The sequence below is a fragment of the Syngnathus acus genome, chromosome 6 (assembly GCF_901709675.1).
Source record: "Syngnathus acus chromosome 6, fSynAcu1.2, whole genome shotgun sequence".
Lineage (NCBI taxonomy): Eukaryota > Metazoa > Chordata > Actinopteri > Syngnathiformes > Syngnathidae > Syngnathus > Syngnathus acus.
The window spans coordinates 973,304-990,917 of record NC_051092.1 but is presented as its reverse complement, the minus strand read 5'-3'; the positions used below and the strand labels follow the sequence as shown (position 1 = coordinate 990,917).

Here is a 17,614-nt window from a genome sequence, read left to right as displayed (position 1 = left end):
TTTGCGCAACAATCAGTGCAGCTCCCAGCCGCCAAAGTGTCTAGACTAGCACATGATGGTAGTCAGCCAATGGCTCCAGCGCTCTCCTCGGGGGCCCCGCGTGTGTGTGCGTGCGTGTGTGTGTGTACGTGTGAGCGAGAGAGAGAGAGAGCGAGAGAGAGGAAAGGAAAGGGGGGAGTGAAAAGGAGAGAAACAGGGAAAGAAAGCGAGCTGGCTTGCTTGCAGTTTGCTTGGACTTCTGAAGAGAGAAGCAGGAATGCGCTTCTTGCTCCCCGGGATCGCTTCTCTACTTGGCGTCCGCTCGCATGGATCCATTGTTGGGATTGTAAAAAAAAACAAAAGAGAAGAGAAGCAGTGACGTCTCAAGAGGACGAGGATGTTAATACCCCGTGCGTCGTCGTTTTGGGATTTAATCGTGGCTTCCGCGCTCGGCGTGTAACAAACAAACCAAAGTGGCAAACTTTCGAGTCTGCATTTTGGAGCTTGGCGGTGCTACTTTTCTTTTCTCCTTGCCCCCCCTCAATGATGGACCTCCGCGTTTTTTTTCGTAGCTGACTTGTAAAGAATCCGACGAGACGCTTTTCATCTGGCTGCATTTGTGCACGGTATGGTCGCTAATGTTCTTCTCTTGCGCGTAGACGCAAGCAGTGCGTCGCGCGTCTAATGTTGCCGCTTGGACAGCAGCGGTCGTCGGTCGGCTGCGCATGCCTTGCACGGCCTTTCGCTCACTTCTTCATGTCGAGTGTGCGCAACGTTGGGACAGCCGTACACGAGTAAGCCTCCCTCCCACCCCCCAACCCTAATAGATAGTCAAGTTGTCGTATGTTCAGGACGAAACGCTCAGGTCTTGTGCGGCGACTCTGGAGAAGCCGTTTGATTCCAGATAAAGAGGGGGACGATGGAAATGGCCAAACTAGCGAGGGGTGCAGGGACGATGTGTTCGCAAACAACCCGCAGAAGATTCCCAAAACGGAGTTCCGACCGGTGACCCCCAGCGGGAACGCCGGGGGCCCCGTGGAGGCGGTGGACCAAGATGGGGACGCTGGGTGCGTGCAGGACCAACGGGGTCCCCGCTCCGCGCAGGACAGCGACTCCAGGACGGTGACGTGCTGCTTATTTAAAGAGCGGGACCACTCCGAGCTCAGGGCTCCGGAGGCGGCCCCGGGTAGCAGGGACCCCCCCGGGTCGTGCCACTTGGCCTTCAGGGGCCTCGGCCAGAGGGACGCCGGAACCCCCGAGGCCGGCCAGGAGGCCATGCCGCGCACCTTGCACGAGCAAGAACTCAAGTCGGCCACGCACTCGCTTTTGAAAAAGCTCAAGGAGAAGGCGCTGGATACTTTACTGGAAGCGGTGGAGTCCAAAGGCGGCCTCCCCAGCGACTGTGTGCTGGTGTCCCGGACTGAGCTGAAGCTGGGCGGCTTTGTGGCTCCCCCGCAGCTGCTGGTGTGTAAACTGTACCGCTGGTCCGACCTCCAGCACCCGGCCCAGCTCAAACCGCTCTGTGAGTGTAAGAGCTGTTGGGGCCCGGACAGTCCGACTGTATGCTGCAATCCTTATCACTACAGCCGCCTCTGTGGGCCAGGTAAGAACCCCACCGTACCACCTTCGAAAAAAGTTCTTCTCAAACCACTGAAATGCCGCCGATACTTAAATACAGTAGCCTAGTAGGCCTAGGTGTTCATCAAAAAACAAGACGCTGGGTTTTAGTCCCTACAAAGTCTTGTTAGCACCGTTTGACTACCTTAAATCAAAGCGACTCAGTCACCAAGCATGTCAATGTTTGAAAAACAACCCCAGAAGATTAAATACAACTAACCTGTCCAAAAAAAATATATTATTGAAGTGTATGTCATATTTACGCAGTTTGAACATTTGATTCAGTGATGCTATTGTGCACCACTAGAGGGAGCCCATGAGCAGTAAAGAACTATTGATCTAAAGCCAAATTATTGAGCCAAGGAATATTTACAGTTGAAAAAAAATCGCAGAAAAAAAAAATGGCATTAACCAAGATACATTATTTGTCATTAAAAAAAATTGGAGCATTTCGTGTGGCACACTGGTTGGGAATCTTTTGGCAGACAATCTCTAATTATCAGTAAATACAAAATAACTGCTCCTAATCTTTCTCGATTCCTTAAACTTGCTTTATATGACCATTTAGATGGCTAACCGAGGCACTCCCGACAATTCTAATCACATCATTGCCCAAAGTGAACAAGAAGAATGAAATTGGTCATTTCTCCCATATTCCCAGGTGTAAAGTTGCTCGACTCATACAGATTTTCATCCTCTCCCTCCCGGCTAATGTGAACGCTCCATGAACTTGTATACTGCCATGAAAAAAGGATTTCTCAGTCTATATAGCAGAGCATCACTCACGCCGGCCTGTGACATATTGGCCTGACAATGACGCCGTGTGTTTGCCTCTTTCAGGAAAAAAAGAAAAAAAAAACGTTTTCACTGCAACCATTCACTAATGTCTCGCACATGACTTCAGAGTGTCTAAAACAGTTTGGAAGTTGAATCTAAATATTTCCCCAAGTATCATTGAAGCGGATTCCATTGAACACCCATAATTGTCGTCATAATTGTAACGAAGCGAACTTGGGGCTATTGTACGGATGTCGTGGGGCTCCTTGACTGATTGCAAACATTAAACATCAGGCAGCGGGCAAGACTGCAGTTTGGCTAAACCCCCAACACGGGGCCACTTGACCCCCGGCGACGCCATGACAACGCACACTATCATGTGCAAAGATGCGCGAGTGTCGGTATTTCTGTCTCCTCTCTGGCGCAGGAGGTGGATTTTCCATAACATCCATGTTTACAAGCCAGCTGGCTGCTTTCGGCTCGTCAAAGGCATGCGCGCAACAATATCAAATTAAAAGCAACTCCCGTGTTGTGCACGCAAAGACACGATTGGGTGTTGTTGTTTTTTCGGAAGACGGGAATGTCTTTCCTCCCGTGTTGCTTGCTCCCTTCTAAAAATGGGAGACGGGACTTCACACGACACATTTCAGGTCGGACCCCGGCTCGTAGTAGACATAGCTCACATGCACCCACGCGTGGCCCGATAGCGATGGTATTTCTTTCATGCTATTCAAGGCCCAAGCTTTGAATGGAGATCTTAATCACCGGCTCGGGCATTGTTCGGAAACGCTAACGTAAGATAGGTGAAATTCGGAGTCCAAACTGAAATTTGTTGTGGGAATCCCGCCGTCTTTTATTTGGTCGGGCATTGTACATTTCAAATGAGCTCCGTTTCAAGTTGCGCCTTTAAAAGCCCTTTTGTCCTAAGAGGTCCCCTCGTGCTATTTAGGTGGAGGAGTGGTGATAATATAAAGTTTGCATACTGCTGGCGCCAGAGCGACTCGCTGTGTCTGTGTGTGAGTGACTGAGCTGCTCAGATCCTGGCAATTACTGCCGCCACTCTTAAAGGACTCGCCGCTCTTATGCTTTTCTCCTTGCTCCTTTTCCCCTGGAGCAAACGCACATAACTTTCCTCTCCTCATTTGTCTTTGTGACAAAAGATGAAACCATCCTTGTCAGAAAGTAGCATGCTTTTTGTAAGTTTATGTTTCGACGTAGGCGAAATGCGCAATATAAATCAAGTCGTATTGTATGAGTGGATTGGCGCTCCAAGAGTTTTGGATCAAGATGTAGCTTGTCTTGCAGCTTAGAGTTTGTCCCACAATAATAATCATTTGTTGTGTGTAATGTTCACGTAACCTTTCTTATCAGCGTAATGTATACTTTGTATACCGATTAATAAAATAATACAGACACATATATAATGAATTAAATAACCTATTTTTTGGTCCAAACAATAAAGACATACATTTGGGCCAGAACATTTATTTACATGACTTTTTACTTTTGTATTTAATTGACAACAAGGGAAAAATCGGCCTTATTTTTTGCTGATTTTGAATATCATTTCCTTTTTTCTTGTGCTGTAATGTATATATTTTAACACCATATCTTGAATTTTGCAGAGTCACCCCCACCTCCATATTCAAGGCTGTCCCCTAATGAAGAACACAAGCCACTGGGTAAGCCGCACTCCTAATCTCAGTTTCACATGCCACGTCTCGAACTTCCAAGCCTTTCTCGACAACAACTTAGTGAAGTTCTTTCAATACCGGCTTTAACGGAAACATCCTGGCTCAGTCTCCTCCTGCTGGTTGGGATCCAGTGACGTATCCATTTTTCACTCCAAAAAAAAAAAAAGTGTCCTTAATAGCGAGTGCCGCCTGGCTGCCGGGCCGGCTAGCACGACACCAGCTGAGCGTTCTGGAAGCACTTGGAGGGAGGGAGGGAGGGAGATGTCATCAGTTAAAGCCTGTTAGTGAGCCTGCGCTGTTATCTATTATGGGATGAAACTAATAGTCTTTAGTGGATGGGGAACATGATATTGACACTAGCAATGATGAATAGGAGCAGGAGAAGAAGGCCTGTAGCAACATTGCAGGGAGCCTGATGCACCTAATGAGGAGGCTAATTCCTCTTTCCTTTCCCTGCAGACCTGTCAGACTCCACATTGTCTTACACTGAAACCGAGGCGGCCGGCTCACCCAACGTCACTCTGGGGGAATTCTCAGGTGGGTGTGCTCGTCCAATTGTCGTCAGTCTCCAAATAAGGAGAGAGAAACAAAAATCAGGATCGGATTTGGACAAGGAGGAATTGATTTGGTTGCTTTTCGTGACTGTAGTACATTTCTAAGTATGTGTGGTTTTTGTGTTTTTTCCGTTTTAGAAAATCATTATGAGCCTTTCATATTTATAAAGAAAAGAATTTTTGCGAGAGACCCACTTTTGGATGTCGCATGATTTTGGCTATACAAATTATGGACCATTACAAAAAAATATTCTAACTTTTTGGTGTGAATATAATAAGTGCTTTCCACCAGTTTGTTTGTATATAGTAAAAAAAAAAAAAAGGTAGTTCCTCACACAAGCACCTTGACAACAGGTCAGTCCTGTATTTAGCGCGGCTGTCGAGCACGTCTGAATGAATGCACAAACTGACCAGGTTTCATTTTGGCCTTGTGTTTTATTCCTTCTCATTAAAAGCTATTAAGAGCCAGAGCTGCTCAGATAAAGGTTTCATTGTAAGTAGCGCTTCCGCAGGGCGTGCGGGCGGGCGGGCGGGTGGGCGGGCGGGCCTCCCCACCCTCTGTTTTCCTTTCAGAAATATTTGAGTGGGATAAAAGCGTAATAAGATCCGGGCTCATTCAGGAACACACGCACGCACGCATAACTTGCGCACATGCGTGGCTGCCGTGGAAGCGAGGCGCCAAAGGAAGTGAGTCGAAACAGACAGACTGTCCTCTCATTTGAAATGAAACACGGCTTTCTGGTGGCCTCGCAGCCACACCGGCCGGCATCACGGAAACCAGGGAGGACGTAGCGGGCCTCATTTGCTAGCGAGCGAGCGAGCGCTCGGAGGCTGCCGAGCCGTTCCGTCTGAGAGGCTGCTCCCCTGCTAGACGGCTGTCACTCACCACCCAGTGCGGCGACACTCCCTGAGTCAACAAATGAGGGGCTTGTCAGAGCGTGCACCACAATTCCTGTGAGACTGTGGTGGTGGAGCAGGGAGGTTCGAGACATGCGAGGCTTGGGTTTCTTCCTCCTGTGTTGCCGCCGGCCGGCCGCACTCGGGTGGACCAGAAGCTGGTGTCTCCGCAGACTTGCCCATCTTTTTGTCCGTAGCGCAGCTGGACTCACTCCGAGGTGGTGCAAATTGTCATCGTACATTTAGCGTGTTGCTGACCTGGAAATCGCGATCCAGCAGCTCAGCTCACGAGCGTGCCGGCCTGCCTGCCTGGTGTGCGAATGGGAGCCGGACTCCTAACCCCGTCAGAAGAACAAGTAAACACGGGTGGGTGGGGTGTCATGTGTGGAATAATCAAACCCAGCATGCAGCCCCGGGCTCGCGCAAATGATCAATGCGCATTCTTCTGGGTTGCACGTTCAAAATGGTCGCATTGGTAACGCTTCTGTTCGGAGTAGTTCCAAAGCATTTGATGTCGTTTCAATACAAATCATTGGCGCCATTCTCAATCGTTCTTTTCTGCTGGCGTGTATAAGCATGAAAGAGCCAGCGGCCATTATCAATATGGCCGGCTTTCGCTGCTATCTTTAGCTAATATGTGCTCATGGCCATCTGGACCATTCTCAGCCTTTTATTTCAACATGGCTGTGGGAGAAAGACAGCCTTCACCAGACACTCTGCTGGGATGTCTGTTTACGTCAGGCCAACTTGGGAGCCTGTGCACGCAAAGTATGCTATGCGTGTGTGTGCGCCTTGGACTGCGCTGCCCTCCCAGCGTGCCCAGCCGCCCGCCCGCCCGCCGCACACCTGTTTCCTCAGCGCCCGGGACTCGTCGTGTGCACGTCGGAGTGAAGGCCTTTGAAGCAGGCCTCATTGCTTCCTGTATGACTGTCTGAGGGCCGCTGTCTCCCTTCATATTGACTTGACTACGACTCTCTCATTCAGGGAAAACTTGATTTCACCAGCTGGAATTGGCCTGCTCAAAGACAATTCCCTGGCAAGTAATACATGATGTGGAAGTGCATTGTTACGACAATGCATGTCGACTCAATGAAATCATAAAATGGAGCTGTTAAGTTTCCATCATGCCTTTGCATGTGGGCAACGAAAGCCACAGTTGCTCACATCCAGAATGAATCTCACTAGGCCACGCCCCTTAAAGGCGCACAGCCAACAAACAAATACATTTGCAGTAATTGTACTTTTCAAAACGAGGGCTTTAAAAGATCTCTTTTAAATGTTTTTTGGTCTTCATATCGGATATTTAGGCTTCTGATACCAGCTCATGACACTTATGGTAAAAAAAATAAATAAAAAAAAGAATCTGGCATAGAATAAGTCCTCCTCGCCAGTAGTTGGCGTTGCGGTGTTATGCATCGGCGAATCATAATATTCATCAATCAAAGTCGTTTTGCGCAATGACGTTACTTGAAAGTTTTTATATCCAAAGTTATCTGTCAATAAGTACTGAACCAGTACGTCTGAAAACACATGCGTGCGTTTGTTTGTAGACGCGCCAACATTGCTTTCCTGCAATAGCAGACCATGTTTACGATCAATGAATGATGCAACCCGTTGAGACTGCTGTAATATCGCGGCTCCAGTCTGCCTGCATTCTTGCGTCAACACAGGTTGCGTGCCCCATCAAGACACAATTTGTCAACATAGCAGTCGGTCACGCCGGTGTGATTGCAAGGGCTCCCTCGCATTTGCAGTGCAAAGTGACCCCAATCGCTGATCTTCCCCTTCCTGCCAGTGTAGGAAAGCTGGACTGAAGAAAGGGAAAAATGTCATGCCCCCTTCCCTGGAATGACCGCTTACTAGAGGTCATCGGTTATCAAAAGCCCCCCTGCAGTAATTGTTTCGCTCTCTGCGGAATATGCTAGCCCAGTGGTGTCAAACTCTGGTCGCCCATCGTGCAAAGACAAATTGTGCATGGACCCAACGAGTTCGACATTTTCGCGGCCAAACAAGGGATGTCGCTGCCAGGATTTCATCGGCACCTTGTAGTTTGGGCTCATCTTTGGCCAGCCTGGCACATATGCTCGGGTTTCCACCGCAGACCCGAGTCTTTCCCAGCCCCGTCCGTCCGTCGGTCCCAGCGCCCGGCCGCCCACACTCCCTCAGGAGCGGCCGGCGACGCTCCAGGATACGGGATGTGGAAATAATGTGACTGGAGTGCTTCCACCCATGCCCCCTGAAATCAGGTTTTGCGGCTTGTTTATTTGAGGGGAAGGAGTCCTCGGACAAACATCCTGCTTTAAAAAAGCGGCCTGGGTTTTGCAGCAGTAGCGAGGAGGCGGAGCGCCACTCTGACGGCGGGGGGAGCCTGAGGAATGTTGGAGAGCCCGTCGATACGTACGTGGGGCGCTCTTGTAGGGGCTCCGGTCACCCCGTTTGTCGCGTCCAGCTCGGTGCTTCACATCCTGAGGGGTCCCTTGCTCTATTCTCTGCGTGGCCGTGTAAAGCCACAATTCCCGTCTCAAGTATCTGTTCCTGTCCTGGGAGGCCGGTTTCCGTTTCCTCTTACGTAACAGGCGCATACACACACAGAAACCAGCCATTGATAAGAGCGATAAGCACATTTTTCATTTTCCCTTTCTCAGCATTGTTAGACCGTGATCAGAAATCCACTTTCAACTTTTCCTCTCGGAGGCCGCTCGATGTCCTCGGCGACGGTTCATCGGCATGCCCCCGTCCGTCCCGTTGTTGTGTACGCAGGGGCGTGTGTGTGCACGTTTGTAGTTGTTTTGATTGTTTGTGGCTTGATTGCAGACTAGATTGTTTAAAAAAAAAAAAAAAAAAACGCCATCTGGCCTTTAGATTAAGACGTATCCATTTTTGTCCTTTAAGTTGTGTAGACATAAGGCCAAGTAAACATTGACCTATTTTTAAAACCGTTTTTTATGAGCTGTCCGAGTTGAGAAGTCCGCTTCAGTCCAGCCCAACTCACCATGGGACCGTTTAGCACCCTAATCTCTCATCTGGTTTGTCCTTCCCTGCGGCGGGGTGTGTCGGCAAGATGGCGAGAGCCGTGCCTGCCCCGTAATTAGCGTGGCATCAGAGCGGCGCGGCGCGCCACTCACTTATGATTCCGACAAAACTGATGGCGTCGTGTGTCTGCTTATTACAAGGCACGCTTTGTTTGGGGAAGAAGGCACATTTTGTGCTCTTCCCCTTGCGGTAGTCGTAGTAAAGATGGATGAGCGAGTACCGATGCCTTATTTTTAAGTATCGGGTACTCGCAGAGGCTTCCGATACCAGTCACCGATACGTCTGACATTGACAGTTATTGTATATGTTGTTTTTTTGTAGAAGAGATGATTTTATTGTGTTGATTAAAAACATTCATTAGAAAAAAAAATAATCACATTAAATCGCAATATTGAGGGAGAAAAAAAACAGGTCATCCCAACTCCAGCCCGCATTTATTGTCATGGCCACACTGGCATGACACACGAGCAATTATATAATGGCACTACAAGTCTGGGGAAATTGCCGGCTAGCGAACAAACAATTGGACAGACTGCGACTGCGTCACACGTTTGTCCCTTTCGCTCACAATTCAGCTTTGTTGAAGTTCCGTGCTAAACTGAGCCACATTGTAGTTATATATAGGATCTTTACAGGAATAAAACAAATGGCATTTGGAAAAAAAAGTCCTCCTCAGAATGTTGCCCGTGCACGCGCATAATAGCGCGCCGGCCGCAGCGCTAATCGAAAGCAGTCCTCGACGCCGCCTAAAACTCTTTTACGCGCCACGAGGAGAGAGAAGCATGCGGGCTGAGTATTTATCTGTCTTTTTTGGCCAGCCAGTATGGTGCCAGCGCTGTCGGCTGTTTGACTAACTTCTAAAGGGCTCACAGATAAAGATTAATCAAAAAACCTCATGCGTGACTCTCGGGCTAATCTCCCGGCACCATGCATGTCAGTCAAGGTAACACAGTGCGCTGTGTTCCGACAGAATGAGGTGCGTGCGTGTGTTTGTGTGTACAGTGTCGAAGCAACCGAGGGTTCTGAGAAGGCTTCTGCCCCATTTTCTTTTTTTTTAAATCCTAGCAAGTGACCTAATGGTGCAGAGGGTTTCCGCTGCCATCTTCTCCGGCTTCACACGGCAGCGCGTCGGCAATGGCGCCATTCATTCAGCTCCGTCCGGGGGGGGGCAGGAGGTTACGGCAACAAATAAGGAGCGTGCCATGCCATTAAAAATGTATGGAATGTCCAACTGTTAGTTTAGTGTTTTAGTGTGCTGCCTGCCTCCTCTCAAGGCTGAGAGTGGGGGGAACAATGGTCCCTTTTTTGAGCCGCCACTGTAAATGTGCTTGCCTGGCAAAGACGTGCGTGCGGCGGGCGGGCGGGCGGGCGGGCCAGTCGTGAGGGCTGTTTTTATTTTCTGACCATTTTTGCCCACAATTATAAATCCAGACATCGGCCTATGATTTTGGCCCCGTGGTCCGATGGCTGGCGAAAATAGACTCCCGATTTGTTTCCCTTCCTCCCCAGAGGAGCTCGGACAGTTGCGGCCCACTCTCTAGCCGTCCGTCGTTTTCAAACTCAGAATAGCGGCCGGCGCATTCTTTGAGCCACCAGAATGTGGCTGTGTGCGGATTAGCCGCAGAGGCCCATGTCAGTCGACATCTCCAAACGAGAGGGGGAAGCACAGAAGCTCATTGTGGACAGAGAGGAACAATAAAGCGCTTCATTTTCTCTGGCTGTTCACATGTAACTGGAGAAACATGATTTTCTCTCCTTCATTATGGTAAACTTGATCTGCCGGGCATAAATCTCTCGCACGGCTGTGACCCAACACGGGACCGAGAGTCGACATAGATATCCTTTTTTTTTTTTTCAAGCTGAAATATTTCTTTGATAACTAAACAAAACAGCTTAGTCTTAATGACCTCGGGCCTTTGTTGACCAGGATAAGCAGTGTACAAAAGTATTGAGACAGCTGAGTCTGAACACATGTTCGAACTAACTGGATTTAAATACACGGATTGTCCCAATACTTTTGTCCATTTGTGTGTGTTTGCCCTCTGACAACATCGACTAGTAAAATTCCCTTGAAAGTTTTAATGTGTAAACATCCTCACGTGTAAATAAATCCCTATTGACTTTATCCCTGCCCTTGAGTCGTTAAAAAAAAATCAAAAAAATCTGTTGACGTTTGAAATGTTTATTATCCGTGTCTTTTCTTTCGTGCGCCTTTTATTCCACTCTTGGCTGTGTGGCTTGAGTACGTGCAGTCAGGCTGTCGCATTTCAGGGTACGGTTTAAATTAGAGGTCTGGCTCCAACTTCCCCTCCTTCCCCTCTTTGTGACTGCCAGCACATCATTTTCTTAATGAAATCCTGCCCTTGCCTTTAGCTTCAAGACTCCAGATGCAGATGTTGACAGGGAAGGGCCACGCCGCTGATTGGAAATGTTCACTGCTGCATTTTTAATCGATGTCTCTCTTGTTGTGAATGAATGGAGTGAAAGGGGAGGGGAGGGGAGGGGCGGGGGCCTTGTTGTCTGTGTTTGGGGAGCTGCTGGTGTCTGGATGTTCACGGTGGAGCCGTCGTGTGTGTTACAGGCCCGGCAAGTGTTGTGATTGAAACATAAACTCGGGTTGCCACATTATCCTGACAGAACACATTGGCCTCACAGACTCTGATCCAGTGGGCCCGATCAATAGTTGCAACTACCAGTGTCCATCACACGCTGGAATCCAAAAAAAACCTTCATACACATCGGTCAAAGATTCCCGCAGGTTAATTTCTGCTATTTTATGCCCGTTGAACACATGAGTCATCTTTTTTTGGGGGGGGGGGGGGATGATGTAAGCAAAGTCTTTAGTGTTAAGTGTTAAAGCCTTGTTTTGTTTTGTCTGGGACTTTGAAGGCCACGACTGGCGGCGGCATGCCCGGAAGAGTCTCATCAATGGCAAGAGTTTTAAATAGATGAAGAAAACAACACGGTGTTAGTGGAAAAATGAGATAATCATCTATCCATTCCAAGTCTGCTCAGGAAGTTGAGATTTGAACCCCCAACCTCAGACGCAACGCCGATACGTTAACCGCTACTCAACCGTGCTGCCTTTGGAAAGTCTTTCCAAAAACCTACAAGATCATTCAATTGGATTTTTTGAACATACTCTCCAAGAAGAAAAAAAGTTACACCCCCCCCCCCCCCCACGTCCTAACCAGAGTAGGAAGCTCCAAGGAGGAGGGGGAGGGTGAGCCGAGGAATGTGCAGGGTCCTCTTGATGGCTGAAATCTGCCTCACATACTCGCAAACAAACACTAGCGCACGCACACCAAGGTTGTGCGAGGAGGTCAAAGAGCGCCGCCACCCAGCAGGATGCCGGCTGACTGTTTTGCTTTGGGTGCTCGGCGGCCTGCCCCCTTCCACGTCTGCGGGCCTTGACGGCGCGACCTTCCCCCCCTCCGCAGCTTCGAAGGTCACCGAAGGACTCGACCGCACGACTCCCTCGTGTGTCACGGCTTTGGCACTTTAGAGGAAGCGCCGAGGAAATGAGTAGCACGTCGCCGTCCTTTCACCTTCCCGGCCAGCGGTTTCCCTCCACGCTTTTACTCTGTAGCCTTTCTAAAATGTATTGATCTCATTTATGGATCGTGTCCGTTATCTGCTACGTGAAGGGCGCCGCGCTTTTCCTCCCTGGAGGGACGCGTCCCACAACGGCGGGAAAAATGTAGAGGAAGTGGATGACAATGTCAAGTATTCCCATTGTGACTCGCTTTGCTGGATTGGGTTTCTCACTTTTGCCTTGTTTTGCGGCAGCGCAAATCTTTCCTTCCCTCGCACACTAGACCTCGGGGAGAAAGAGGGGGGCGGATCCATAGACATATAAAAGCAGCTTCAGTTGGCGTGTCGGACTGATAAAGCTGACTTTGATGGCAGAGATAGCCCAGACGCCAGCCCAAATGTTGCCTGCTCAGGGTTCTAGTCTGCCTGCCGGCAGGGTGCTTTGAAATGGAGGGGGAAGAGGACCATGCTTAGCTTGTTGCTTTAGCTCGAAACAGGTAAAGTATGTTGGGGGGCGAGGTGCGAAGGAAAGCTCACAAAATGTTACAAGCGCAATACAAAGACCGTAAAGTCCCCCCCCCCATCAGTTCATTGGGAGAGACTAATAGCCGGAGGGGAATCTAATCCTTGGCACAGGATGAGAGACTGCTGCCCCCCCTCTCCTCCCTTTTCTCCTTGCAACAGTGTTTTTTTTTTTTTTTTTTTCTTCCCTCCTCTCCGCTGTAGACACGCAGAGGAATGAGTTCACTCCACTCTGGATTGGTTGTAATGGAGGTGGCGTTTTAATACCGACTAGTTCCGTTTTTTTAGGCTTCAAGTCATTTCAGGGGTCGCTCGTTAGCGTCATATGATACCTGCATGATGATGGCACACGTTTAAATGGTTGAGGTGCAGAATGGAATGCAAATGTATGGAGTTTTTTTTACATTTTTTTTATTGGGTTGGAAAATTGACCACACTCAAGCGTCACTTTGTAAAAGAATTTCATTTGACCTTGTGTTGTTGTAGCCCCGCTCGCCCGCTCGCTCGCTCGCTGGCTCTAATGAAATGAGGTCTCAGCACTTCATTTGACAGACTGGTCAATACTGCCAAGCTGATTGCATTTTGGAAGCCGTAGCTTGAAAGTCGATGGAATTTGCACAAGACTGCAAAAAAAATGAAATATTTCACAGCAAGGTGAAATGTGCTTGTTGTTAGTCTGCCAAGATATTGTTTTACCGTAAGAGCATTTCATTGAAGTGAAAATCCTTGTCAATTCTTAACAAGAGCAATGGGTGCACTTTGAATCTTATATAAGCCGTCGCAACTCATCAACAAGCAAGAGGCCGACCGACCGACCGGCTCGGAGAGTGACACTAAGAGGAGAGGCTTTTGAGAATAAAATAACAATAATAACACCAGCTACTATTCTAATGGGTAAACAGAGCTGCGAAAGGGCGACGGGGTTAAATGGATGCAGAGCAGCAGTAATTGCTCCCATCCTGCTGCGACTCCACCCTGAGCAGACCCTCTCAAAGGCCAACAGCGATTCAAAGGGCGCCTCTGCTGTGGTCAGAGGGGAGGGAGGGAGGGAGGGAGGAAGACACACGCCCTGCCCTAATTCGTGTCCTCTTTGAACGACCCTAACCCCTCTCATGTAACCAGAAAAGTCATTGACAAAATATTGGAAAATGTTGAAAACACTCAACGTGGCATTGCTAAGCTCTTTGTTTCGCGTTATACTCTCTTCAAAAGCATTTGGTCCGCTTCCGTGTAGTACGACATCAGAAGTTCCATTGCAAAAGAACTCATCCTTTCAATCCGACCCATCAGACATGAGCACGCGGTTGCCGTGGTGATTTTCCGCTTGTTCGCTGATGGTCGTGTTCAGTCAAAGAGATCCTAATGAGGCCTTCTCTCAAAGCTCTCACCTCAGTGGCCCCCCTCCCGTAGCCAAAACACACAAGTTGAGGACAAAAACACAAACACGTCTGCTTGGCGGACACGTAGACACACTTTGACTCAACAGAGAAGCAGGAAAAGGCCTGGCTCAGCGTGCCTGCATTGTCTTGCCTTTGGCTTAACATTGGCTACATTTCTAACCTTTGTCCCCCCTCGTCACTCTTCCTGGTTTGCGTGCTCACGTAGCCGCCTCATGACCATTATTTCGATTGCTATTGAATCATGGTTCATTTCATTCATTTGAAAACTTACCCAAATAAATGAGTTACAAAGTAAATGAGTAAAACATTCAAATCATATCAATAATACTGGCTTGCTCAGCAGGCAGGGATTTCTAAAAAGAGAAGAAAAAAAGTTACAAATGAGTTTTATGATTAGAACTCATTTTCTCAAAGTGGATTTGAGCATTGCCACAGTTCTAGTGTGCGAATGAATATTCGTAATTTGAAGGAAGTCGATGTTAATACCCATTAGCATGTCAATGGGATTCTACATTTACTTTAGCATTAGCACTGGCAATTCTTCTAAATCCAATCATGTCTTGTTTTTAAATATACAATGCGTCTAATTGTTTTTGTTATCTGTTTAGTTTTACAGTCAACTCCAAATGCGGTATTAAAAAAAAAACGGAGTTTGCGCAAGACCAGCAGAATAACGTAAGCAAAACACTGTGCTACGTGTGAAAGATAGATAGCGGTGGCTGACCAAAGAGAAGGCGCCATTTGCCATTTGGCCTTTTCGTGTGAACACTTTGAAAGTTTACCTTGATGTGTGGACTCCGTTTGATTTGAGACAATGGAGGGGGCCGTAAACAAGGTGCCTCTGACTTCTTTGTACAGGCCGCTTGCCGTAAACGCTCAGCTCCGAGTCGAGGAGTCACACGCAGTGTGGAATTCACTAATGGCACATGCATGTTGGGGCCCCTGACAAGAGGGTGAGGGGAGGTGGAAGGGAGGGAGGGATGGAGGGAGGGCGTCGTTTGAGCCAACACACAGAAAGCCTGTCTGCAACTCCCCACGCTGGGCTGCACAGAAAAACCCGAAGCCAGCAGGCGCAGTTGCGTCTGCGCACGTCTGGCTTTTGGCTAATCTTTTGCGCAAACTTCATTAACGCGGCGCAGAGCTTCACTCGGACGGGAGACGGACGTCTTTGGCTCCTCCGCCTCCAAGGCATCTGTTAATGCGGCAGGCGGTCACTACGCCCGCCCCGAGAGCACACAAGCTGAAAGGAATGGGGCCACAGGCCTTGGGCTTTAAATCCTCTGTGCCAATAGACTCCGTGAAGCAAAATAATGGCATCACTCTGTGTTGTGAGCTAATGGGAGCTGATAGCATGAAGGCCGGGGGGTCAGCGGGTCACGGGCTTGTGCTAAGTTGTCAGGGAGCTGAATGCCGTCCCTGGGCCCACAGCAGGGGGAAGGGTTGTGCGCTGGGGGAGGGGGCGGGGACCCCCCTGTGCATCACCCCCTCCCTCCCTCCTCTTGTGGAATGTGAGGAGGAAGATATGATCCTATTCTGTAGCAGTCAAAACGTACACACAAAAACTGTGGATGTATTTCACGTGGCATGCAAACGGCTAGCGTGTGGGTGGACGGACGTCCGTCCACCGAGGGTGTACTAAGTCACTAGAGGTTGTTGCTGAAAAGACAGCAGCCATGAAAAGTGAATTAGCCAGCGGATTTATCGCTCATCGGGCGGGAGAATTCATTCCTCTGTGACAAGGACGCATTTTGGACGAATCAGTGGAAACAGTGAGTGTGTCGACTTAGCGGGGTTTCAGTCGTGACGGTGACCTCTTGAGGCGGTGGCGGGAATAGCGGGCGTTCCCTCGGATTGACCTCGGTACACCCTGGGGGATATGTATAGTCGGTCGCCCGGCCGTGCGTGTTGGATGGATGCGCAGGCAGCGAGCGGTATTTGCACAAGGCTTCGATTGCCTCCTTGAGTATTTATAGCGTAGCCATCTGCTGGCAACAATAAAAAGCAGATCCCTCCAAACGTAAGGCTTCCTTCCTTTCGACCGGCCGGCCGGTGTTGATGTTTTGACTCCAGCGGCGTATGTGTGCTCTTTGCAGATGCCAGCATGTCACCCGACGCCCCCAAGCAGAACCACTGGTGCAACGTGGCGTACTGGGAGCACCGCACGCGCGTGGGCCGCCTCTACACAGTGTACGAGCACTCCGTCAGCATCTTCTACGATCTACCTCAGGGCACGGGCTTCTGCCTGGGCCAGCTCAACCTGGAGCACCGCAGCAGCACGGTGCAGCGCACGCGGGGCAAAATCGGCTACGGCATCCTCCTCAGCAAAGAGCCGGACGGCGTGTGGGCGTACAACCGCAGCGAGCACCCCATCTTTGTCAACTCGCCCACGCTGGACGCGCCCAACGGCCGCAGCTTGGTGGTGCGCAAGGTGATGCCGGGCTTCTCCATCAAGGTGTTTGACTACGAGCGCTCGTGCCTGCTGCGCTACGCGGCCGAGCTGCCGGACGGACCTTACGACCCCAACAGCGTGCGCATCAGCTTCGCCAAGGGCTGGGGGCCCTGCTACTCCAGACAGTTCATCACCTCCTGCCCCTGCTGGCTGGAGATCCTTCTCAACAACCACAGATAACACGGACCCACCCGCGCACCATCCCAAATATCGTCTACCTAGATTTAATATAAAGTTTTATATATTATATGAAATATATATTATACTTGTAAATACGGAGTCCTTTTTACAATGTCATTATTTATGTATGGTGCAATGTGTATATGGACAAGAGGAAAAAAAAATGGAAATGCACTTTGGCTTATATATATATATATGATATAGAAATATACGTATATAAAGATAAAGAGAATTTCAATACCAATTTGAGAAATTATACAGCAAAATTAGGGCCCAGTCTGGATTTGGTGTATCGTTTTGTTATACTGTTAAGATCCAGACGAAAAGCTAACCATTCACACATTGAAAATAAAGTATTCGCATCATAAGTCACCTTGTTTTCCTCTGGTTTTTCGGACTCGTTTTCTAAAAGAGAGCCAGCGGCACAGGTTTTCAGTTATCATTCTCAGGTTCAAGGTTGGAATCACAGCTTGGACGTTCCTGAATGTTCCTCTGGTGCTTTTGTGGGCACCTCAGCTTAAAAGGTTGGTTGATACTTTTTGTCATTTGTTTCCCAACACTATTTCTGATGTTGATTATTTTGTCAACCACGACTACAACTATGGTGGTGCTACCTGTCAAGCAAGCATTGTCTCCGTTGACTTGCCCACATGTCCTTGAGGTCCCAAGAATCCATAACGTTGGAGATGAGTGGAAGGAGAAGATGAGCGTCCTCCAGGTATGTTCGCCGGGGTCTCACAATGCACTTTGAAAGAGTCCAGTGGCCTCGGAAACCGGAGTGATGGTGGAATGTGCCCTTTTTTTTTTTAACAACAAGCCTACTGGAATCTTCCAAACTGCTGCCAGGGTGGATGTGGTTTCGCTGGCTTCCTTCATAATTGCTGGTGTTGGGTTAGATTGGTGGTGAGTGTGCGTGCGTGCGCCTTTGCCAGCATTCAGCCAAAGGAGCCATTCAGCTCCGTTTCATGAGCTGCTTTT

At 49.0% G+C, this 17,614-nt stretch overlaps 1 protein-coding gene across 1 annotated transcript; it reads left to right on the top strand.

Annotated features, from left to right (window-relative positions):
• The first annotated feature begins 12 nt into the window (after positions 1-12).
• Positions 13-17,008, top strand: smad6b (SMAD family member 6b). The gene is made up of 4 exons (XM_037255344.1): positions 13-1,582; positions 3,999-4,055; positions 4,527-4,604; positions 16,101-17,008. The coding sequence occupies exons 1-4, from the start codon at positions 823-825 to the stop codon at positions 16,634-16,636; spliced, it is 1,431 nt and encodes a 476-aa protein (XP_037111239.1). The 5' UTR covers positions 13-822; the 3' UTR covers positions 16,637-17,008.
• The last annotated feature ends 606 nt before the right edge of the window (positions 17,009-17,614 follow it).

Bases quoted from the DNA above. Each gene is read 5' to 3' on its own strand.
- smad6b (XM_037255344.1), top strand. From the start codon at position 823: ATGTTCAGGACGAAACGCTCAGGTCTTGTGCGGCGACTCTGGAGAAGC. The intron at 1,583-3,998 runs GTAAGAACCCCA...TGAATTTTGCAG, and splicing joins CAGCCGCCTCTGTGGGCCAG to AGTCACCCCCACCTCCATAT. The intron at 4,605-16,100 runs GTGGGTGTGCTC...TGCTCTTTGCAG, and splicing joins CACTCTGGGGGAATTCTCAG to ATGCCAGCATGTCACCCGAC.